Source organism: Dama dama, chromosome X (genome assembly GCF_033118175.1).
Source record: "Dama dama isolate Ldn47 chromosome X, ASM3311817v1, whole genome shotgun sequence".
Classification (NCBI taxonomy): Eukaryota; Metazoa; Chordata; class Mammalia; order Artiodactyla; family Cervidae; genus Dama; species Dama dama.
Window position 1 is genome coordinate 53,161,873 of NC_083714.1, and position 25,266 is coordinate 53,187,138.

At 48.6% G+C, this 25,266-nt stretch overlaps 1 protein-coding gene and 1 non-coding gene across 2 annotated transcripts; one reads left to right on the forward strand and one right to left on the reverse strand.

Moving 5' to 3' along the window:
• Nucleotides 1–4,966: 4,966 nt before the first annotated feature.
• LOC133053382 (U6 spliceosomal RNA) lies at nt 4,967–5,073 on the forward strand. The gene has a single exon (XR_009692275.1). It is a non-coding gene; the product is annotated as a U6 spliceosomal RNA (small nuclear RNA).
• A 16,897-nt stretch (nt 5,074–21,970) lies between these two features.
• Nucleotides 21,971–24,991, reverse strand: LOC133052656 (melanoma-associated antigen 10-like). The gene is made up of 3 exons (XM_061137563.1): nt 24,968–24,991; nt 23,078–23,157; nt 21,971–22,766 (listed from the first exon to the last, which is right to left on the reverse strand). Exons 1-3 carry the CDS (start codon nt 24,989–24,991, stop codon nt 21,971–21,973), a joined length of 900 nt encoding a protein of 299 aa, XP_060993546.1.
• Nucleotides 24,992–25,266: the final 275 nt, after the last annotated feature.

The window sequence follows — 25,266 nt, forward strand, 5'->3', positions numbered from 1 at the left end:
GAAGCCTTGAGATATAGCTTTGTGATTGAGTCCAACAAAATACTTGGAAGTCATACTCCTTGAACTTTGGTCAGGGCACAGCGATCCCCCCTGCCCATGACTTCAACATCCAAAGGCTAAGTCTCTGTGTCTAACTTGCACTTCATTCTGTTGTTCACTTCTGGTGCCATTTCAGAGCACGATGGTCATAGTAATTTTCAGAAGGCAGACATCAAAAGGTAAGACCCTGCAGAGATCAACCTAATCAAGGTGAGGGGGTCAGGCCACTGTATCATTTCCACATTGATCCTGTGAGTAGTCTCTCACAAAGAGCTGCCCCCAGGGAGGCAGCCCATTCAGTGAAGGGTAATTCCTGAGAAGACTTTTGGTCTGAGTCCTCATCCACCAACACCGGTGGCCCTGGGCAAATGAGTGAGCTAGTGACAAAGAAGAGATCTGGGTGGCACCACAGAACCCACTATAATCCACCCCTCCCAACACTGACACACACTCCCTTCATCTGGAGAGTTTGCCTGATCTGAGGACAGCTCCTTGAGGATTCTGGTTGGTCTCCTCTCCTCCTAAAGAAGCTCAGAGAGAAAGACTGGACAAATGCTGGGCCCTCACAGTTGCAGCAGCTGCGGCACCACAACTGATGGTCACTCTCTCTTGCCTGAGATCCCTTCTAAATCCCCTGTTCTCTCAGCCAGGACCTCAGCCATTTCCAGTGGCTTTCCTGGTGAGGTAATACAGACTTTGGCCCTCAGGGTTCTGAAGCCCTGGGCCCAATGCCCTTCTCAGACCCTTGCTCTTGGACTTGTCAATTCACCACTGAAATGGGGCAGGAACCCAAGACACATCACCTGGCTGTTAGAGATGTTTCCTCACTGTTCTCCCTGTGCCAGAGTAACCCACACACTCCTTAGGATCAAGGTCATCTCCGCCTGCCAGGATGGGGACAGTTCTCTGTGTGTGCTGGTCCCTAGCAGGAGGAGCCCAAAGTGCCCAGATGGGAATCATGGCTCATGGGTCAGTAGGACTGTTATTGTGTCTCCTGGGGGAACCTTCTGGCTTTGGGAATAGCCTGTCGTGTGTCACCACTGGCAAGAGGGTAACCAGTAGCCACATGAGGCTGGGTATTGTGAACTCAAATGGGCTTAGTGTGTTCCCAGGGCCTGGCCTTCTACCTTAACATAATGTGAAGTCAAATGTAAATAGCTAGATGTGGCTAATGTGGACAGCCCTGCTGTGGAATTTTAGAATCCACTCTTGGGAGACCGGAAGTAGAAGTTCCCTATGGGTCACTGGGAGTGATTGTAGGTGGGGTCATGGGTCAGTGGGAGTGGTGATCAGTGGGGTCACTCTACCCTCTAGTTCAAGGACCATGTATCTTACCTCATGGGGGAAATAAGGATGGCGGATGTGGAGCATGTCTGGTCCCTGGAGGGTGACACTCCAGCATGACGGGCTCTCATATCCCAGTGTGCACCCCACGTGTGCTTTGTAGAGGCCATTCCCCTGCTCTAGAAGACCAGCAGATTCTGGATGGTGGTGGCTGAGACAGTGACTTTGGATCCCATGGCCACTTGCCCTCTGAGCCTCCGGCGTCCTATTAGAGGGTCTCTTGGTCCTGGATGGTTTTGTGAAATATTCTGTGTCACTCAGTCCTGCATTCTGTGAGACCTCAAATAGTGGCATCTGACAAGGTGCTGCAAGCAGGAAAGTGAAACCCACATCTAGAATGTGTACCTATCAATTTCAGCAAAGATAGACCTCTCCTCCCTCAAGGATGGAAGTGAGAAATTGTGATCAATTCACCATTAGTAGCTCAACGGTCTTCTTGAGGAACAGTACGACACCGAGGATTCAGCAGTAGTCTGTGATGAAGATAACATAATTTTATATATGAAATATATATATATATATAATTTAATATGTATAGAATTATATATTTATATACATACACACATTTATATATATATATATATTTATAGTATAGAAAGGCAACCACATCAGGATGGGTAAGCTGGGCAGACTCATGGTATAGTCAAGAGCCATACCCTGGGTGGGCAATGCACAAAAGGCAGGATAATCACCACTGCAGATATTCTTCCCAGGAATGAGATCAAACCCCAGGAGAAAAACTAAGTGAAATGGAGAAAACAATTTACCAAATAAAGTGTTCAAGGTAATGATCATAAAGATGCTGAAAGAATTTGAGAGAAGAATAGATGTACATAGTGAAAAGTTACATAGTTAAAGTAGGGAAAACCACCAGACCATTCATGTATGACCTAAATCAAATCACTTATGATTATACAGTGGCAGTGACAAATAGATTCAAGGGATTAGATCTGATAGACAGAGTGCCTGAAGAACTATGGATGGAGGTTTGTGAAAAGAAGCAGTGATCAAGACCATCCCCAATAAAAAGAAATGCAAAAAGGCAAAATGGTTGCCTGAGGAGGCCTTACAAATAGCTGAGAAAAGAAGTGAAAGGCAAAGGATGAAAGAAAAGATATGGCCATTTGAATGCAGAGTTCCAAAGAATAGCAAGGAGAGATAAGAAAGCCTTCCTCAGTGATCAACGCCAAGAAATAGAGGAAAACAATAGAATGGGAAAGACTAGAGATCACTTCAAGAAAATTAGAGATACCAAGGGAACATTTCATGCAAAGATGGGCACAACAAAAGACAGAAACAGAATGGACCTAGCAGAAGCAGAAGAGATTAAGAAGAGGTGGCAGGAATACACAGAAGAACTATACAAAAAAGACCTTCAAGACCCAGATAAGCAGGATGGTGTGATCACTCACCTAGAGCCAGACATCCTGTAATGCAAAGTCAAGTGGGCCTTAGGACACATCACTATGAACAAAGCTAGTGGAGGTGATGGAATTCCAGTTGAGCTATTTCAAATCCTAAAAGATGATGCTGTGAAAGTGCTGCACTCAATATGCCAGCAAATTTGGAAAACTCAGCAGTGGCCACAAGACTGGAAAATGTCAGTTTTCATTCCAATCCCAAAGAGAGGCAATGCCAAAGAATGTTCAAACTACACCACATTTGCACTCATCTCACATGCTGGCAAAGTAATGCTCAAAATTCTCCAAGCCAGGCTCCAATGGTACATGAACCATGAACTTCCAGATGTTCAATCTGGATTTAGAAAAGGCAGAGAACCAAAGATCAAACTGCCAACATCCATAGGATCATTGACAAAGCAGGAGAAATCCAGAAAAACATCTACTTTGTTGATGACACTAAAGCCTTTGATTGTGTGGATCACAACAAACTGTGGAAAATTCTTCAAGAGATGGGAATGCCAGGCCACCTGACCTGCCTCCTGAGAAATCTGTATACAGGCCAAGAAGCAACAGTTAGAACTGGACATGGAACCACAGACTGGTTCCAAATCAGAAAAGGAGTACATTAAGGCTACATATTGTCACTCTGCTTATTTAATTTATATGCAGAGAACATCATGAGAAATGCTGGACTGGATGAAGCACAAGCCTGAATCAAGATTGCCAGGAGAAATATCAATAACCTCAGATTTGCAAATGCCACCACCCTTATGGCAGAAAGTGAAGAAGAACTAAAGAGCCTCTTGATATGGGTGAAAGAGGAGAGTGAAAATGTTGGCTTAAAACTCAACATTCAGAAAACTAATATCATGGAAGCTGGCCCCATCACTTCATGGCAAACAGATGGGGAAACAGTGGAAACAGTGACAGATGTATTTTTCTGGGCTCTAAAATCACTGCAGATGGTGACTGCAGCCATGAAATTAAAAGACACTTACTCCTTGGAAGGAAAGCTATGATCAACCTAGACAAGATATTACAAAGCAGAGACATTACTTTGCCAACAAAGATCTAGCCAAAGCTAAGGTTCTTTCAGCAGTACGTATGGATGTGAGAGCTGGACTATAAAGAAAGCTGAGCGCCAAAGAACTGATGCTTTTGAACTGTGGTGTTGGAGAAGATTCTTGAGAGTCCCTTGGACTACAAGGAGATCCTACCAGTCTATCCTAAAAGAAATCTGTCCTGAATATTCATTGGAAGGACTGATGCTGAAGCTCAAATTCCAAAACTTTGGCCACCTGATGCAAAGAACTGACTCACTGGAAAAGACCCTGATGCTAGGAAAGATTGAAGGTGGGAGAAGAAGGGGACTTCAGAGGATGAGATGGTTGGATGGCATCACTGACTCGATGGACATGAGTTTTAGTATGCCCCGGAAGTTGGTGAGGGACTGGGAGGCCCGGCATGCTGCAGTCCATGGGGTCCAAATAGTTGGACATGACTGAGCGACTGAACTGAACTGAAGTGAGAAGTTTAACGAAACAGAAAACAAAACAAAGAACCAAACAGAGCTGAAGAATGCCACAGCTGAAATTAAAGGTACACTAATAAGTATCAAGAGTAGATTAGATGATACTGAGGAACAGGTCAGAAAACTTGAAGAGTGAGTAGTGGAAATCACTCAAGCTGAACAGATAAAAAGCTTTAAAAATGAGTACAGTTTAAGAGACCTCTGAGACAACATCACACACTCTCACCTTTGCATTATACGGGTCCCAGAAAGAGAAGAGAGAGAGAGGATGGTTAGATAATATAACGGGACACGCAATGCATGAAAAGTTACCTATCCTGGGAAAGGAAACAGACCTCCAGTTTCAGGAAACACCTAGAGTCCCAAGCAGGATCAACTCCCAGAGGATCACCTCAACACACATTGTAATTAAAATGTCCAAAATAAAAGATAAGAAGGGAATACTACAGCAGCAAGGGAAATGCAGTAAGTTTCCTACAAGAGAAATTCAATTAGGCTATCAGCTGACTTCTCAGCAGACATGCTACAGGCCACAGGGAGGGGCACCTTGCTTTTAAAATGCTGAAAGGACAAAAAACGACATTCAAAAGTGTTCTACCCAGAAAGTCTATTGTTCAGATTTGAAGGAGAGTTCAAAAGAATCAACCACGTGCTCGCTTCGGCAGCACATATACTAAAATTGGAACGATACAGAGAAGATTAGCATGGCCCCTGCACAAGGATGACACGTAAATTTGTGAAGCGTTCCATATTTTTAATGGAAAAAAAATAAAATAATAAATTAAATTAAAAAAATAAAAGTAATGAGACTTGTTTTCTAGTCTGGCACACAATCTTTTTTTTGGTGTACTATCCACATCCACTTTAACAGAATGTGTTTAAAATTTTCAGATGCAATATTGCATAAATCAAGATAACTTCTATTGCTATTCAAAAAAAAAAAAAAAAGAATCAACCACATATAAGCATGGAGGAAGGACAAGTGATAAAAGGAAAATCATCTATATCTACAAAATGTAGATGAGGGATAGAAAAAGCAAAAGGACATATGATGTCCAACCCGATAAACATGGGGCAGAGAGTACAATGCAGTGTTGTTAAAATGCATCTGAATTTAATACATCAGCAACTTAAAATAACTATAAAAACATAATCATAAATATGCATATATGTGTGTGCACACACATATATAAACATGCAGCATGCATAAATCATGTATATGTATACATGTATACACATATATAAACATACAGCAAAGTGAATGTTAGAAGCATTCTTACTAGGGACAAGTCCTAGAAGTATGTTATCTATCCCATTTAATTTTTGAAGCTGCCCTGAAACAGAAAACCAGAGCTATATAAATATAATATCTTTATATTTTGCAATATAAATGCATACTGAAAAATTAATATTTCATATTACAGTGTGGTCATCTATCTAGCAAATTCAAAGGAATGAGCCCTTGGAATAGTCAAATGAATAAGAGACTTCAGAAAAATAGGGGATGGAATATTACCACAGCCAAATCAAGTGCTTTGCCCTGCAAGAGCAAGAGCTATGTAGAATATGTAATAGAAAATGCCTCATTTTAAAACTGCAAAAAATTGCAAAATTTATCTAAAAAGAATAGCATTGAAACGAGTATACTATCAAGGGTGAAACAGACCACCAGGCCAGGTTGGATGCATGAGACAAGTGCTCAGGGCTGGTGCACTGGGAAGACCCAGAGGGATGGGATGGGGAGGGAGGCAGGAGGGGGGATTGGGATGGGGAACACATGTAAATCCATGGCTGATTCATGTCAATGTATGGCAAAAACCACTACATTACTGTAAAGTAATTAGCCTCCAACTAATAAAAATAAATGAAAAAATAAAATAAAAATTAAAAAGTATAAATAATTTAAAAAAAATGAACATGCTACCCAAGTTAATCTCCAGATTCTGTACAATCCTTATCAAAACATCAGTGGAGTTTTTCACAGAACTATAATAATTCTAAATTTGTAAGAAAACACTAAAGGTTCTGAATAGCCAAAAGTATCTTGAGAAAAAAGAACAAAGCTGGAGGTATCATACTCCCTGGTTTCAAACTGTACTACTAAAAAAGCTATAGTCATCAAAACAGTATGGTATGGGCACAAAACGGACACATGGATCAATGGAGCATAATAGAGAACCCAGAAAGGAAGCCACACTTAAATGGGCAATTAGTATATGACAAAGGAGGCAAGAATATGCAATGTGGAAAAGACAGCCACTTCAATGAATGGTATTGCAAAAGCTAAATATTCACACACAAAACTGGACTATTGTTCACACCATGCACAAAAGTAAATTTGAAATGGATTAAAGACTTAAATCAAAGACCTGAAACCATTAAACTTCTCTAAGAAAACATAAGCATTAAAAAAAAAATCGTAACAAATACATAGACAAGATCTTTATGGAGGCATTACACAAGCTTACTGGTAGACTCAAATTCAAGAGTTCCCACATAAATAGAGCAGTAGAGCAGATCCAATGATGGGAAACAGAATTCAGTGACAATACCAATTCTCCTTTTTTAAAAATAGATTTACAGGATTAGTGCTATAAATTTACCTACCAAAAGGACAGTCAATCTTGAGCTTCTGTCTTCTGTTCCCAAAGGAAATCCTGAGAAACTAAGAAGGGAGAGTGAATGAAATTAAGTGTATTTATATCTCAACAGCTGTAGCCTGCATAAAAGCAGGTGACAGGATGGGTAACAGGAAAGTTTAAGCTTCTGCCCATATTTCATTGTGTAAATTGAAAGACAGTGTCTCAGGCCACAGATGCCAGAAGCCACAGGGTAAGATCAGGGCAGCACAAAGAATGGGATGATTGAGCCAGTAGGGCTGCAGTGTCTGTGCTAATGACCACTTGAAATCACCTCACCTTAGGGTGAGGACTGGCCTTTCTGAAATGTACGCTTTAAATAGCAGATGAAGATTGGACTAGAAATAAGAGAATAGCATTGAGCATCAGAGTGAATCAGGAAGCGTAAGAGTAGGTGTTCTTTCTTGAAATTTGGCAAGATGTGAAATATATTTCTGACTCTGAATGTGGCTCAAGAGAGTGAAAATCAGTGCTCTGAACTATGAAAAGTTAGAAAACTTGATTCAAAAGACCTCCCCAGACCCCGCTGCTCAACCTCTTCCGTGCAGAGAAGGAATCTTAGAACAAACTAAGTCTGGCTGCAGGCAGAGAGGCAACACTGGAAGGTGTGCTTCCTCTGGGACCCTCCTCCGCAATCAGGGGTGCTGTGCCCCCACCCAGCTTCCAGTCTGGGATGCAGAGTCACTCTGTACTCAGGGTGCAGCTGGACAGAGGCGCAGACCTGACCCGGAGGGAGTCCATTGCAGCAGCATTTCCTCAAGGACTCCCAAGTGAGGACCCTCAGGAGTGGGTTCTGGGGAGGGGGCATCTTCTCAGGGGGTCCAGAGAATCCAGCTCCACTCCCAGCTCAGCCCTGGGAGTCCCTAAGCCATGGATCCCAATGTGATGTCACCCGACTTCTGTCTGCCTCAGAGGTCTGAGAAAGTGCGGGCCTGGGTCTGGGAGGAGGGTCCAGTCCGACAGAGAGGAAGCTGGCCCTATGCGGGGTCAGGGGAGGAGCCTGAGAGAGGACTAAGAGCCCCACAGGATCTGCGTCCTCCCTGGGAGACCCCGAGTGGGCTTGTTGGAATGGGGACCGGAGGGGGAGGGCCTGGGTCTCAGGGCAGAAAATTCAAGTGGGCAGAGGGAGGAGCCCAGGTCCTGAAGGGAGCCAACATGAGGAGCAGAGGGAGGAGTGTAGGGCTCTTGGAGCCCTGAAAAGTGGGGCAGTAGGAAAGTTGGGTGTCCAGAGAAGTCCACTCTTGCTGTCAGGCCTGGGAGGCCCCAGGCGGATGAGCACGTGGCAGGGTGTCCTGACATTCGCATTAGGTCTCAGCCAGACTGGGACTTGGTGCAATGGGGGTGGGAGTGGGGGCTCAGGTGGGCAGATGAGAAGCCTAGGAAATACTGGGAGAGAAAGTGAGGACCCTGAGGGTGCACTGAGGGGACCCTGGACTCCAGAATGTGGGTGAGGGTGGAGTGTCCCAGAGAAACTGGCCCTGCCCTCAGCTGTGGGAGGCCTCAGGGTGAGATAAGCAGCCTGTGCTGACTTCCTCATCTGGGTCCCAGAGAGACTGGGAGCCTGGGATAGGGGTGGGCACTCAGGTGGGCAGAGGGGAGGGTTACACGGGAGCAAAGTGAAAGTGAAGATGCTGAGGGAGGATTTAGGGGGCCCCGGGTCCCAGAACAGAGGCGACCCCAACAAGCCCGCCCCTGCCCCCAGGCCTGGGAGACCCACAGGTGAGAGGAGCAAATGTTGTATGTCCCAACTTCTGCATCTGGGTCTTAGAGAGGCTGGGGTCCTGGTGTGAGGATTGGGCTATCTGCATGAACACGGGCCACCCAGGACCTGCAGGGATGTTAGGTGGAGACCCTGAGGGTGAGTCGGGCCCTGGACCCCAGAACCCAGCATCCCCCTCTCCATCTCTGCTGTCACCCTGGAGCCTGCGCGTGTGGCTCCCGGTGCTGCCCCCCGAGGGCAGCCTCTCCATTTAGACCAGCTGAAGGTCTGGGTCAGGGGGTCAGGAGGCTGCAGGTGGGCAGAGGGAGGGGCCCGGGCTCCATCAGACAGTGAGGGAGGACCCGGAGGAGGTCACCTAGGAAGGTCCCTAGGAAACATCCCCCTCCCAACTGCAGCACCTCAGGGTTTGCAGGGATAGGGCTGAGTTCGAGGGGCCCCAGGGTAAGTCTGGGCAGGAAAGGCCTGAGGCTGTCATTTGGGTGGACTGCTGGGTCCCCTGCTCAGAAAGAAGGGAACCCACCTGCAGGGTGGTCCACTGTACCGCCACGAGAGCCCAGCATGGAGACCAGGGTGATGCACTCTTCCTGTCAAGGTGCTTGGTGGGGAGCTTGGTGGGGGCGGAGGGGAGGAGGAGGACTCTGGAGGGCTAAGGCTTTGGGGGGAATCGGTCAGCATGGGTCAGGCCAGGCTGCAAGGCAGTCAGAGCGAAGGTGCTGAGGACAGACTGAGGAGGCGGCCTCCCCCATGACAGTGGAGACCCTGCGTGGTGGGGATAGAAGAGTGCCTGCTGTGGAGGCAGACCCAGAGTGGGAGGACTGCGCCAGGGCGGCCATCTGGGGAGCATGTCTGCTCAGCAGCAGGAGGAGTCCCAGAGTCACCAGGAGTCAAGGTGAGGACCCTGTGGAGGAGTGGGGAACCCCAACTCCCACCACAAAGAAGGGGCCACAGAGATCCCTCCTGCCAGCCCTAGAAACCATCAGAGCCCTGAGGTCCACCTCCTCAGCCAGATGGTTGGTCAAGGCCAGGGGCCCTTCCTCTGAGGGTCTGGCCTCAGGCCCTCACAGAGGTCAGGGGGAACACTGGGGAGACACCTCCTCACACACAGTACTTGGAGCCCAGCCTGCCTTGCCCCTTTGGTCACCCTGGGGTGGCCCAGAAGAGGTGGGTGCATTGGTGCTCTCATTTCCGTTGTCATGAATGTTAAGGCCGTTGCTTAAGGAGTTGGGTCACAGTCAACAGAGGGCACTGCCCTAGGCCTTCCAGGATGTCAAGGTGGAGACTGAGCCGACTGCCCATCGTCCCAGCACAGAGGGAATCAATAGAGTTAGGTCACCCCTTGTTGTCCCTTGTGAGCCCTGTTAGCCCCTGGGCAGGCATGACCAGTATTCAAGGCCCCTCTCTTTCTTCCTTTCAGTACAGGGAATGTGTCTTGAGAATTTTGCCTCTGCACAACAGACAGGAGGACCCAGACCCTGCCAGGAGGAAGTGGAGGGCCCTTTGTGAGCACAGGGGGGACCACTCACCTCATGACAGGTGGAACCTCGCCAAGTACAGCCCAGTCCTCCTGTCAGCACCGAGGGGCCCAGCGCCATGCCACAGTCTACAAGCCAAGGTGCCCCCTTATTTCCCCTCACAGGGGCTCCAAGAACCCAGAGATGAAAGCACAGGTCTGAAGCTCGTGTCTGCAGGTTGCAGAGCAGAGGAGGTCCAGGCAGTGCCAGGAGTCTAGGTGAGGTGGGTTCCCTGAGTGTGCATCAGGGGCTCCCCATCCCAGAACAGATGGGACCCCACAAGGCCCAATTCCCCTTAGCGCATCAGCCCTGGAATCTCGGGCTGTGCTGACTGCACCCTCGGGAGGCACCTCACACCCTCCTTCGGGTTAGCAGAAGACAGCCTGCCCAGGAGGAGCGTCCCTGTGAGGCCCAAGAACACCCCTCAAGAGGAGACCTGTCAATGGCCTGTGTCAGACCAACCAGGGTGGGTTTCTCAGCCAAAGCAGCTCAAACCCCCTCTCTCCCGCAGGCCCGTGGTCCCCATCTGTCCCCCTGCCTCACTTCTGTCTGTGGTTTGATCCCAGTCATCATGCCTGGGATGAGCGAGCTCCATGAGGAGAGTGAGGCCAACCTTCAGGACCCAAGGAAGGCTGACAGCCCAGTGGAGGCACAGTTCATTCAGGGGGAAGAGGAGGAGGAGGTGGAGGTGGAGGAGGAGGAGGAGGAGGTTGCATACGTTTCCCTCTCCTCCTCACTCCTGTTCCTGGGCACCCTGGAGGAGCTGGAGCTGGCTGATGCTGAAGCACCCATCCCCCCACCACCTCGAGCCCTCAAGGTGCTTTTCTCTCCCCCCTGCCATGGCTGCCACTCCATGGAGCCAATCCAAAGTTGAGGCCTCCAGCAGTCAAGACTAGGAGGGGCCGAGAGCACCCAGTGGGACCAGGAAGGTGCCAAGTCCACGCACCTAGACCCACTGCATCTGCTGGTGGTGGAGCTGGTGCACTTCCTGGTCCTCAAGTATCACACCAAGGAGCCAACCACGAAGGATGAAATCCTGAACACAGTCCTCAGAGAGGAGGGGCACCACTTCCCTGAGGCCTTCTGCCAAGCCCCGGAGTGCCTGTAGATGGTTTTCGACGTGGATGTGAGGGAGGTGGACCACACGAAACACACCTACATGCTAGTGAGCGATGGACACAGCGTGCCCAAGGCCGGCCTCCTGGTGGTGGTTCTAGGCATGATCCTCCTGGAGGGCCACTGTGCCCATGAGGAAGAGATCTGGGAAACCCTGAAAAACAAGGGTGTATACGCTGGGAGGGAGCACTACATCTATGGGGAGCCCAGGGAGTGCTGACCCAAGTGGGTTCAGGAGGGGTACCTGGAATATCAGTAGGTGCCCCACAGTGACCCTGCTTGCTACAAGTTCCTGTGGGGTCCCCAGGCCTATGCATAGATCAGCGAGTGGCACATCCTGGAGCATCTGTTCAAAAGCAGTCAAGGGGCTTCCAGGTCCTTCCCACTCCCATCTGCTCAAAAGCAATCAAGGGGCTTCCAGGTCCTTCCCACTCCCATCTGCAGAGGCTGAGAGGGAGGAGGAAGAGGGGCCCTGAGCCAGGCTCTTTCCAGTCCCACATCCAATAGCATGTCCTGGGGGCAGGAAGGGAGGCTGATCCTTCCCTCTGTGATTGAAGAGGGAGCAGTCAGCCCTCTCAGTAGTGAGGGCATGGGCCAGTTGGGGTACACAATGCGTGGCATCTTTGGATTGCTTCTTTCCACAGTGACATGGAGATTCATCTCTGTTTTCTTTAGGAATTTTTCATATGTTGCTTTTTTTTTCAGCTGAAGGCTAAATAAACTTCAATATCTAACTTTGTGAATGACAATGATCACACATGTATTGATACTTATGATACTTACCTAGTTTAAGGATAGGAGTTTTGCTCTTTTGTGAAACAGCCTGGGAACTCTCCTATTTTATTTTGTGACCCTGAAGAAGCTAACATTTCATTGGAATAGGAATTTTCTTGGAAATGGGAAAGAACAATAAAATTGATGGAGTCAAGAAATAGAGAAATTGGGAATTCTCTGACAGTGCAGTGGTTAGGACTCAGCACTTTCACTGCTGGGTCCCAGGTTCAATCCATGGTTGGGGAACTAAGCTCCCCAAAACCACTGGGCATAGGGAATAAATAAAAAGAAATAGAGAATAAAAAATAAAAGTTAATTCTAAAACCTTTTGTCATCTGTTAATCTATAAAACTAAAATATCTATGTTTAGTTGGATTTGCATTAGTTATTAAAGAAATTAGGGTAAAATCGCTCTGAGTCATTAAGTACCTTGCTCACTGGTTTGTTCTCACCCAGAGTCTCATGGAGCCTCTGCTCTGTGGAAGGCCGTGTTAGCAGTGGGGACAGTAGGAGAAGCAGAACACCCCCACACCTAGAGCGATGGTCTAGGAGCTGCAGTCACATGAGGAAGGTGGAGAGATGTCCCCTAGTCCCACACAACAAGGCAATACAATGTGAGGTGGTGGGGCTTCAGAAGGAGCACTCAGTGCCTGAGGTAGGTTGGTTTGGGGCTTTGGGAAGCTGGGTTCCTTCTGTGGAAGGTGATTTTGATGAGGCTGGGTGGTAGTGTTGCAGTGAAAATGAAAGCAAGAAGAAATGAGTTGTTGTTGTTGTTGTTGTTGTTTTTCCCCCTTTCCTGAGAAGAAAGAATGTAAAGAGAACAGTGAAAGTCTGTTCTGTATTTCTGTTGTCTCTTTTTCTGTTTTGCGTATAGGGTTATCGTTACCATCTTTCTAAAATGTGAGGGTGGGATATTTCAAAAGAACAGCATGTATACTATCTATGGTGAAACAGATCACCAGCCCAGGTGGGATGCATGAGACAAGTGCTCCGGCCTGGTGCACTGGGAAGACCCAGAGGAATCGGGTGGAGAGGGAGGTGGGAGGGGGGATCGGGATTGGGAATACATGTAAATCCATGGCTGATTCATATCAATGTATGACAAAACCCACTGGAAAAAAAAATAATAATAAAAATAAAAAAAAATTAATAAAAAAAATTAAAAAAAAAAAAAGAGAACAGTGAGCAGGCCTGAACATTCCTAGTGTTTTTTTTGTTTGTTTTAATTTAACTGCTCCTTTCCCAGCCCACTCCCATGCAGTCATTGCTCTTCGTCCCATCTCTACTGATTTGCCTTTCCTGAAAATTGCATAGAAAAGGAGTCACATGACTTATTTCCTTGATCCATGCTATACCAAAAAATTGTCATTCTTTTATTTTTATTCCTAACTAGAATTCCATTGCAAGGATATGTAAAAACAGTTTTAATTTTCGGTTAATTACACTGTATTGATTTTTTTTTTCCTTTCACGCATTGGGCTTTAGTGTTCTATTTGGGAAAATATCATCTAAAGGTAAAGTCATGAACATTTTCTCAGATGAATTAGTTTTTGTGTATGTTCTGAGGAAGTGGTGTAAACTCACATTTTTTGCAGGTGGATTCCCCATTTGTTGAAAACTGGATTTATCCTTTCCACGTGGATTTAGCACCTTGAAAAATAATCCATGAACCATAAATATATGAGCTTATTTATGAACTCTCAATTCTGTCCCATTGAGCTCTACATCTACAATTACAACACAACTGTATTGTCATGATGCCTCTATTATAATGCTGGGTTTTGAAATCACGAAGGGCAAGTAAGTCTTCCATTGTCCCCCCACTTCCCACCACATTTTGCATCTATTCTGGATCTTTTGCATCGTCATTTTTGAATCAGCTTCTCCATTTTTACAGAAAAGTCTCTGGGCATTTGGGGAGGGACTGAAGAGAATCCACACATCACACTGGCGGGAACCACCATCTGACAGCATCACACATCCTGACTCATGAACAGAGAGACCCTCTCTCTTATAGATGTTTGTAAACTCCACTCAGCAAAGTTTTGTACTTTTCAGTGTGGAAGTCACACACATTATTTGTTTGTCTATTAGTCTTCTTCTGAAGTATTTCCTTTCTTTGGATGCTATGGTGAATGGAAGTGTTCTCTTAATTTCACTTTGGGATGATTCGTTGCTACTATACAGAAATGTAATTGTTTTTTTTAAACATTGATCTCATATCCTGCGTACTGGCTGAACTCATTAACTGGTTCTTATATGTTTTGTTTATTTATTTATTTTTGGTGGGTTCGCTAGAATTTTTGCTATGCAAGTTCACATTGTCTCTCAGTAATACCAGTTTTCCTGTTTCCTTCAGAATAGTGTAAAGAGTAAAAGTTAAATTTCACCAGTTGCTCTCACCCTTCCCTGATAAGGAATCGCCATCCTCTTAATGTCATGACAGGGCTGATTGGTTGAAATTCCCAAGCTGCCTCATGTGTGTTCACAACTAGTGCCCGAGTGACATTTGGTTTGTCAGACCCTGGAAAGCCATAGGAGGATGGTGCCCACAGCAGCCCCTGTGGGCAGAAAATTCTGGCATTATTCATGTGCAGGTGTCAACTCCAGAGACACTGTTTCTTGTAATTAAAAAAAAAAATGGAAGATTTTATCACATCCCCTTCAATTCAGCAGGTGGCACTTAAATTTCAAAAGGAATGTGATCTCTATTATTGTAAAAGCAGCAAAAGTGATGTGGCATCCAGAGGCTCTGATCTGCAGAGAGGTGTAGAACTTGCTAACAGGACAGTGTTCTTAGGGTCAAGAGAGATGAGCCATCCACAAATCTGTGACTTAATTAGTATAAGTGAAAATGTTCATCGCTCAGTTGTGTCTGACTCTTTGTGACCCCATGAACTGAAGCCCGCCATGCTCCTCTGTCCATGGAATTCTCCAGGCAAGAATACTGGAGTGGGTTGCCACTCCCTTCTCCAGAAGATCTTCCCCACCCAGGGATCAAACCCAGGTCTCCTGCATTGCAGGCAGATTCCTTACTGTCTGATAGACAACAAAGATGAGTGAGCAGGAGGATGCAAGAGAGTGCTCCAAGAGAGTCATGACATCTTCCCCAGTTCGCACACCTGAGTCAATTGTCAGACACAGAATCCATTGACCAAAGGGCAGGAGGTATCCTTATGAGTAAAGACTCTGCAACACCCTGACAGATGTATGCAGCCATCGTTCCCCAAGTCTGTCCCACAAAGAGACCCACATCGTTTACCTTGGTGACTGATAGCGGGCGAGAGAGGAAAGACGCAAACATTGTAAGGACATCTAGAAATGGGATGCTGTGGACAGTGATATTCAGGCCTTCACTCTGTCAATGTCTCCAAGGAGTGGGAGCATGTGTGCACCAGGAACATACGGAGTTTTGGTCTAGATCTGACCCAGAGAGCTCCTGCCTGCCACCTCCAGATGTGTGATTAGAACAGATGGGCTTGATGATGGGCACAAGGCCCACTGGGCAAGGCCATTAGTATAGAAGCTATCAGAGCAGGGAAAATCAAGTGCTCTCCCTGCACCTTGACCGTGAGAGTAAATACAAACCAAGATTCCCTCTGGTTTGGGAGATGAGGAACATGAATGACACCCTTAACACCAAAAGGATGCAGGGAGGTGGTCCTCACCATACCTCCTCAGTGGTCTGGACCCTACTCAAACCTATAGGCTCCCAAGGAGGACTGTGGCCCACCACTCCCTCGATAGCAACTGCTTTGCCAGGTTTGTTATCTTTGCTGGAACACGTGGCCACCTCCTCGGCATACAGTATGCAGTCAGTGGTCCTCATGAGCTAGGTTCTGTCAGACCCACAGAGGGAGGGGACTGCAACAGTAATCCACCACAAAACAGAAGTGGCATCTCTGAGGAGATCACACCCAAGCAGGGCCATAGATTACAAGAAGGTGAGCTAAACCCCAGTATGATCTGCAAATGTGTCACAAGCACCTCTGCTGCAGTTTATTCCTGGAGATTAATGGACCAGGAAGTTCTTTCCAGACCAGCTGCTGGGGGTGTAGAAATGCTGAGCGTAGACGAGGGGTGGGTTGGCTGAATTGCAACTGCAGGTGGAAATGAACTCCTGCTGCAATACCACCTCCACCACACATGGCCATAGAGACAGTGGTGAGCAGAAATCCCCTCCCAGTGGATGCAACTTCAGATGGTGCCTCTAGGGATCCACTATATATGGATAAAAGAAATGACCTGAGCCAAGAATAGACGTGGGCTTAAAGATGATGGAAAATGGATTGGACAGCCGGTCAGGTACTTAGAATGAGAAATTTTGGTAGATTGTCACATGTAGGTTTGGAGAAGGGGTACATCAACGAACCTATAGGAAGGGATACCAAAAGGGAAGATATTTGCATTGCCTCTTACTACTCACAAAAGCATGCAGCATACAAGAGGCAAGAAATATCGATGAAGACCCAATGCCTGAAGAATTGAGAGCACCCAGCCTCTGTCAGTGATCCCTGAGGGCTGCACAGTGCTGTCATGCGTGGAGGAGCCATGGGGCCAAGGATGATGCTGCATCTGGGCTCAGAAGCACAGGTGCCACCAGCAGGCCAGATGAGCTATGGCACCTACCAGGTGTTTGCCCTACCATGGACAGAGTCATGCTGACCCCTCAGTGGCACCCTCGCTCTAGAAGATCATTGAGCCACTAATGGTGAGTTGATCACAACATCTCACTTCCATCCTTGAAGGAGGAGAGGTTCATCTTTACTGAAATCGATAGGTACACATTCTAGATGTGGGTTTTGCTTTCCTGCTTGCAGCACCTTGTCTGGTGCCACTATTTGAGGGCTCATAGAAAACAGAACTGACTGACACAGGGTATTTCACAAAACCTTCCAAGACCAAGAAATCCTTTAACAGCACACTGGGGGCTCAGAGGGCAAGTGGCCATGGGATCCAAAGTCACTGTCTCAGTCCCCACCATCCAGAAGCTGCTGGTCTTCTGGAACAGTGGGATGACCTCTACAAAGCACACGTGGGGTGCACACTGGGATATGAGAGCCCGTGGCACCCGGGTGTCACCCTCCAGGGACCAGACATGCTCCACATCTGTCATCCTTAGTTCCCCATGAGGTAAGATGCATGGTCCTTGAACCAGAGGGTAGAGTGACCCCACTGATCACCACTTCCACTAACTTATGACCGCACCTACAACTACTCCCAGAGATCTATGACTCCCCGTACGACCACTCCCAGGGACTCATGACCCCAACTGCCACCACTCTCAGTGACCCACAAGGGAAGTTGTGCTTCCAGTTCTTAAGAGTAAGTTCTGTAGTTCCACAGCAGGGCTGTCCACATTAGCCACATCTAGCTATTTACATTTGACTTCACATTATGTTAAGGTAGAAGGCCAGGCCCTGGGAACACACTAAGCCCATTTGAGTTCACATGGGCTAGGTCCATGTTACCCAGCCTCATGTGGCTACTGGTTACCCTCTTGCCAGTGGTGACACACGACAGGCTATTCCCAAAGCCAGAAGGTTCCCCCAGGAGACACAATAACAGTCCTACTGACCCATGAGCCATGATTCCCATCTGGGCACTTTGGGCTCCTCCTGCTAGGGACCAGCACACACAGAGAACTGTCCCCATCCTGGCAGGCGGAGATGACCTTGATCCTAAGGAGTGTGTGGGTTACTCTGGCACAGGGAGAACAGCGAGGAAACATCTCTAACAGCCAGGTGATGTGTCTTGGGTTCCTGCCCCATTTCAGTGGTGAATTGACAAGTCCAAGAGCAAGGGTCTGAGAAGGGCATTGGGCCCAGGGCTTCAGAACCCTGAGGGCCAAAGTCTGTATTACCTCACCAGGAAAGCCACTGGAAATGGCTGAGGTCCTGGCTGAGAGAACAGGGGATTTAGAAGGGATCTCAGGCAAGAGAGAGTGACCATCAGTTGTGGTGCCGCAGCTGCTGCAACTGTGAGGGCCCAGCATTTGTCCAGTCTTTCTCTCTGAGCTTCTTTAGGAGGAGAGGAGACCAACCAGAATCCTCAAGGAGCTGTCCTCAGATCAGGCAAACTCTCCAGATGAAGGGAGTGTGTGTCAGTGTTGGGAGGGGTGGATTATAGTGGGTTCTGTGGTGCCACCCAGATCTCTTCTTTGTCACTAGCTCACTCATTTGCCCAGGGCCACCGGTGTTGGTGGATGAGGACTCAGACCAAAAGTCTTCTCAGGAATTACCCTTCACTGAATGGGCTGCCTCCCTGGGGGCAGCTCTTTGTGAGAGACTACTCACAGGATCAATGTGGAAATGATACAGTGGCCTGACCCCCTCACCTTGATTAGGTTGATCTCTGCAGGGTCTTACCTTTTGATGTCTGCCTTCTGAAAATTACTATGACCATCGTGCTCTGAAATGGCACCAGAAGTGAACAACAGAATGAAGTGCAAGTTAGACACAGAGACTTAGCCTTTGGATGTTGAAGTCATGGGCAGGGGGGATCGCTGTGCCCTGACCAAAGTTCAAGGAGTATGACTTCCAAGTATTTTGTTGGACTCAATCACAAAGCTATATCTCAAGGCTTCTGTGCCCTGATGGTTATTGTGGCAAGTCAGATCATCTTCTTGTCCCAGAGACTATACGAACAGAATTAGTAGGCATTTACCACTACTATCATGATGAAAGTATTTGCGCATCACACAGTAAGGGAGAGGAGTATGGATGAATGGACTCCAAGTTAGATATTTTCAACTGGCCTCCTGTTTGCATTTCATGGGGCACAAAGAAGTGGGCTTTAGGCTGGATACTTAACAAATGTTAGTATTCCCTGTGACAAGGGACAGTTTGGGTACAGTTGAGGCATTTACAATCAGCCTCCTGTTTGCTCCCTGAAATGAATAGAACAATAGAGACAGCGTAAATAGCCTGTGTTTGTCTCATAAATACCTAAAGGAAACAGTCATGGCAAGGACAGAGGGGTAAAACCCTGTTTGAGTAAAGGACAAAAGGATCTCCACTCCCCCATCTTTTGGGACAAGGGAGACATCAGACATGTGAAAAAAAGCTCCTTGTGGGGCCAAAGTCAAGGGATAATACCAGACCATAGTGAGTCTTGCTCCTCACAGAAACCTTCACTTTGAGATCCATCTTGGCTGAGGGGTGTGTGTATGAATGCATGGGAGTGCCCCAGGGTAGGTCACGTGTGGAAAAAGAAACCAGATAATTGGCCTGAAGGAAGACAAAATTCCAGAAGTACTGCCTTATATAAATGACTTTACTGCCTCTTGACTGCTCCTGCTCACCAGGTGTGACATCTATACTCTTTCTCTCCAGGAGTGCATCTCTGCCTTGCTTCTGTCTCAACTAAACTATTTCTTTATATGATCTCCCACTTGTGCTATGTTTCTAATGATAAACTTTGTACCTGCATTTACAGTTTCTGCCTCTGTGATAAATGCATTTTTCACTGGAGGCAATGATCCATGAAAAAACAGCTTGCAGCCTCTAGCCCTTGCTAGTCTCCTGGCTAGAATTCCTCGCTGTCATCCAGGCTACCCAGGTTCAATTCCTGGGCAGGGAATTAAGATGCTGCTTCACACAACCACTCACTGCTGACTCACAAGACCAGTGCCACTGGGAAGAGCCCAGGTCCTCACCTTGGCCCTGAACGGATGGCACCTGGACAGAGCTTCCATCAGTCAGGCAGGCAGGAGCCTTTCCTGCTTCTTGGGACCTCAGCCCCATGGATGTGGCACCACCTTCATCCAGAATATCTTTCCCACAGCACCCCAGATATCAGCACAATTGGGATGCTTTTTCCCCAAACAACGTGCTATTGTTATTTGTATGAAAAGTTTTTTTTTTCTGTCTTTGTATTTGAACTGGTGAATTGATCATGCATTTATTCCCAAACTGTTGGAGATTTACCTAGGATCCCATGTTCCTTGCAGACAGCTTCCAGGAAGCAGAGGGAGAAGAGATGTGAACAAGGACCTGGAGTCTCTCCCCTGCCCTGCAGTGTATTCGGTGCTCAACAGACAGCAGCAGGTAGGTATAGCTTGTGATGAAGACAATTCCCGTCGTGCATTGAGGAGTTTTTGAGAAAGCCAAAGGTGCCTTGAATCTCCAACTGTTTCTAGTCATCCCTCTGTGCTGGCACTTCCAAATGCAAGATCTGATTTAGTTTCTAAGGCTCTTGGGAATGTCAGGGAGGGGTCCTCCTGGCTCCCTCCAGTGCTCTTTCTGCCCTTCCCTCTGCAGTGATGCCCGCCCACAGTCTCAGCGGGCTAAGGATGTGCCCCTGCCCCCTGATACCAGACACAATCTGCCCCACTGGGAGTCCCGACTGCCTCCACATGCTGGAACTTGCCTAAGTACCTGCACAGGTGCCCTTAGGCTCCCCGACAGCCATGAGCTTCATGAGGGGCAGCTATCAGACAAGCGGCAGTGAGAGGACAAGGACAGTGGGAGTTTTCTTTATAAAATCTAGCTAGGATATGCACAAAGCAGCACTTTTCACCTCCAAGGAGAATTCTGACGTGTGTGAATTCAAGTTCAGTACATATTTTGCCACTGTGGTTTCCATAACCCCTCCTCATCTACTGCTTTAGGGCCTGACCACCTGGATAAGCTGATCCTTTAGGTTAAGTGCACAACCACCAGTTTCAAAGAAGACACTACATTAAAATCCTACCAAAAGTTTGGGGGTGCTTAACAAGATGTCTTCAATTATATTCTCTAAGACTGAGTAGATTGTGCAGCAAACCAAAGTCCACTCACTCCTCCCCATTTTGAAAATTTTTGGTGTACCTTGATCAAGCAGCATAAACAGGTGTCTAACTGTTCCTGACCATAGTGTAACTTCCCTTCCAGCCCCAGGAAATTTATCTAGGACAGAAGAGGATCTTCTAATGTATATGTCCCATTTCAGATATTCTTCTCACTCATAAGACACTGTGTATAACTGGCTGCTGCCACCATCCACCCTCATCACAATCACCTCTCGCAGAATGAACCCCGCTTCTCAAAGCCCCAAACCACCCTGGCTCAAGCACCGACACTCAAGTGCTCCTCCTGGACCCTGCCCCTGGTTGCCCTGTTCTGTGGAACTAGGGGATGTCTCTCCACCTTCCTCATGTGACTGCAGCTCTTAGATCATCACTATAGGTGTTGGGGAGTCCTGCTTCTCCTAGTGTCCCCACTGCTAACACAGGGCCTTCCACAGAGCACAGGCTCCATGAAGGTCTGTGGAATAAATGAGCCAGAGTGGGGCACTTATTAAGTCAGATCAGGCTTTTTGTACTTTCTTAAATAATAACTTGAAAAAATCCAATTGAACAAAGATAGTTTAGCTGTATAAAATGACAGACAAGAAGTATAGAGGAACTCACCTCAAATACATTTTATTTCTTAATTCTTACTAAGTAATATCATATTTCCAAGGTAGTTATATTCCAAGTTCATGTAATCTTGTTCAGGGTCACAAAATAAAGTGAAAGTGTTTGCAATCACTTTTACAAAACAGCAAAACTCTTGTTCTTGAACTGGGTAAGCACAAACACACTGTGATCAACGCTACTGACATAGTTAAGACACTGAAGCTCATTAAGCCTCCTATTAAAAGCAATAACATTTGAAAATTTTCTAAAGGAAACAGAAGTGAGTCTCCATGGCATTGTAGAGAACAGGAAGTCAAAGATGCTACACACCAGTGCCCCAAACTGGCCCAGGCCGTCACGACTGAGAAGGCTGAATGCTCCCTCTTCAAACACAGAGGGAAGGATCAGCCTCCCTTCCTATCCCCAGGACAAGCTGCTGGATGTGGGCCTGAAAGAAGCCTGGCTGCTGCTCTGGCTCAGGGCCCCTCTTCCTCCTCCCTCACATGACTGCAAACTAGGGTGGGAAGAACCTGGGACCCCTTCTATTGACCCTGCGCAGATAGTCCTTGACTTGCTGCTTGCTGGTCTCTGCATAGGCCCGGGGACCCCACAGGAACTCGTAACGAGCAGGGTGGCTGTAAGGCACCTGACGGTACTGCAGGTACCCCGCCTGCACCCACACTTGGGTCAGCAGCTCCTTGGGCTCCCCATAGATGCAGTGCTCTATCCCAGCAAATATCCCCATCCTGCTGAGTACTCCCCAGATCTTCTCCTCACGGATCCGGCCCCCTGCTAGGACAATCTTGCTCAGGGCCGTCAGTAGGAGGCCAGCCTTGGGCATGCTCTGCCCATCCCTCTGCATCTCATTGAGGGTGAGGCCCAGGGTGGGGACCATGACATAGATGTGCTCTCTGTGGTCCACCTCTTTCACATCTAGGCCAAAGACCAGCTGCAGGCACTGTGTAGCTTTACGAAAGACCACTGGGAAGTTGGCCTGGTTATCCCTGAGGACCGTATTCAGCATTTCAGCTTGGAAAACTGGCTCCTTGGTGCGATACTTCAGGAGCAGGAATTCCAGTAATTCAGTCGTCATCACATACAGAGCCTGCTTGAACAAGATCTCCGCAACCACGGCTGCAGAGGAAGATGAGACTGGAGGGAAGGAGGCCAGAGGGGTTGAGGCATCCTCTGCCTCAGCCCCCAGGAGCTGCACCTCCACTGGGCCCTGGGCCTGGATTTGGCCCTGAAGGTCTTCCTCAGAAGTGCAGAGCTCATTCGTTGGGACCATGATGACTGGGGTCTTGTGCCCACTAGGGGTGTGGCAGGGGGAAAATGGAGACCCCTGACCTGGGAAAGAGAGAGAGTGTAAATGGTCTCAGTTTTGAAATGTGCCACGGGTGGCTATGACTGAGGCCACTTACTGGTCTTCCTTGAGGGCTGCTCTTGCGTGTTACAGGGGAGCTCCTCGTCAGTGGTCAGTCCCCTGTCAAGTGAGGAAGAGAAATTCTGGCTCAGGGTGCAGCCAGTACAGCCCGAGGTTCTGGGGCTGACAAGGTGGGGAGATTAGGGCCTTTTGAGGTCCCCTCTGTTCTGGGGAGGGGTGCACACTCAGGACACCCACCTCACCTTGACTCCTGGCACTCCTGTGATGTCAGGACACAGACTCAGACCTCCAACTTCGCCTCCTCGTTGCTGGAGCCCCTGTGAGACAAATGGAGGGGGCACCTCAGGGTAGACTGTGGCACAGACCTAGGCTTTCTGTGCTGATAGGAGGGGTTGACTCTGTGAGGTCCCCCCAGATCTGGGGTGGGTAGTCCCAATGGGGCTAATGTGTAGTGCTCACTTTTCCACTGGAATGGCCTGGACTTTCCCCCTGTGGGTGCCTGCAGGGAAACTCAGAACAAGAGCCAAGTCTGGACAGAAAGTGCTGAGGGGCCCCCTATGTGGCCGCACCTGCCTAGGGCCTCCGGCGTGTCCTAGGCCGGGGAGATGCTCCATCCTCACCTCTCCTCACATCCTACCTGGCCTCCCAGCACTGAACAGAGGGGCAGGCGTCTGCTCGGTACCCCCTCGGGGTTCAGGGAATCCAGCCTCTGCAGACCTGAAGCCTCCACCCTCTACCAGAACACCTCACCTTAATGCCCCGAATTAATAATAAACTGCTCACCTCGCTCTGGGCCCTCCAAGCACCACCCCACCTCCCCCGCAAGAGCAAGGATCCCTCCCTGCCTTGGGGTCTAACAGCCTCAGTCCTTCCTCGCATGGAACCTAAGCTCTAGTCAGGACCCACGATTGTCCCGTCTGCCATGTTGAAACCCCACTACTTTCACCAGGTCCCCAGGCTCTCTGAGACCCGGATGTCAGGAAATTCTGCACATGATCATTCCGCCCGGGGACTACCAGGGTGCCCTCTGTTCTGGGGTCGGGCTCCCCTCCTCCCTCAGTGTCCTCACCTTGACTCCCGGTAGGACCTGGGCTCTGTCCTCTCCCTACCTGAGGCCCGGCTCCTCACACCAAGTCTCCAGTCTCTCTGATAACCGCATGTCAGGAAGTCAGACAGACTTAGTGTGTGCTTCTCACCCCAAGGGCTCCCAGGGCCAACTACAGGGGCGGGGATCTGTGAGGTTCCATCAGTCCTCACGCAGGGACCCCTCAGTCTTCCTTCATGCACCTCACTTTGACTCCAGTCAGGATCTTGGATTCCCCCCTCTCCCCAACTGAAGCCCCGGCCCCTTATACCAGGGCCCCAGGGCCCCAGTCTCTCCAAGACCCGGATGTCAGGAAGTTAGACCATGCCTGTTTCACTCATTCTACCCCAGGGTCACCCTGGACTGATAACAGAGATGGGCTTCTCTGCAGTCTCCTCTGATTGTGGTCCACGGTACCCTAGTCCTCCCTCAGTGTCCTCAACTTGACTCACCACGGGACCTGGGAATTGGCGCACCTGAGTCCACCTGCCATATGTGGAGTCCCCAGGCTGAGACCCGGATGTCAGGAAGTCTGCCCCCTGTTTCAGGACCCCAGGCTGAGACCCAGATATCAGGAAGTGAGACCATGTATGTTGGGCTCATCCTACCCCAGGGCCAGAGTCCCCGCAGTCCTCCCTCAGGGTCCTCACCCAGACTCTTTCAGAACCTAAGATCCTCCCCTTCACCCTCTGAGGCCCCTCACCCTCCGAGGCCCCTCTTCTTAGATCAAGTCTCCAGTGTCTCTGCGACCCGGTGCTCATGCCACCACCAGGGTCTCCCCGGGCTGACAGCAGGTGCCAGGACCTGTAGGGTTTGCTGTGTCCTCCCTCGAGGTCCTCATCCTGAGCCCTGGCAGGTCCGGGGATGTCCCTATGTTGATCCGAAGCAGGACCCTCACATCAACGGCTTCACTGCCCTGAGACCCCGGGAGGCGACTGTGGACATGACATCAGGGCTCCAAGCCCAGGGCTTCCCAGAGCTGAGATGATCCTGCAGGGGTTCCTCAACCCTCTTTCTCTTTGTCACCTTGACTCCCAGCTCACCAAGGCACCGCCCTCAGCTGCCATCTTTGCTCGCCTTAGAGCCAGCATCTCCCCAAGCCAGGACCCCTGAGAGGAAAGCAGGAGTGAGGGCTCGTTCCCACAAGCCTGTCGGGGTCTCCCAGGGATAAAAGCAGTGACAACCTGTATGTCCTGGGGTCCCAGCGCCCCCGTCAGGATTCTACCTTGACTCCTAGCACAGTTAGGCTCCTTCAGTCTGCTAACCTGAACGCAAGCTCCGTGACCCAGGCCGTCACTTCTCCCCCTCAGCGGGGTAGTGACGTCATATCTGGACGCCACAT

Bases quoted from the DNA above. Each gene is read 5' to 3' on its own strand.
- LOC133052656 (XM_061137563.1), bottom strand. From the start codon at position 24,991: ATGGCAGCTGAGGGCGGTGCCTTG. The intron at 23,158-24,967 runs GTGAGCTGGGAG...TTTGTCTCACAG, and splicing joins CAGCTGAGGGCGGTGCCTTG to GGGCTCCAGCAACGAGGAGG. The intron at 22,767-23,077 runs GTGGGTGTCCTG...CCACACCCCTAG, and splicing joins GTGCCAGGAGTCAAGGTGAG to TGGGCACAAGACCCCAGTCA.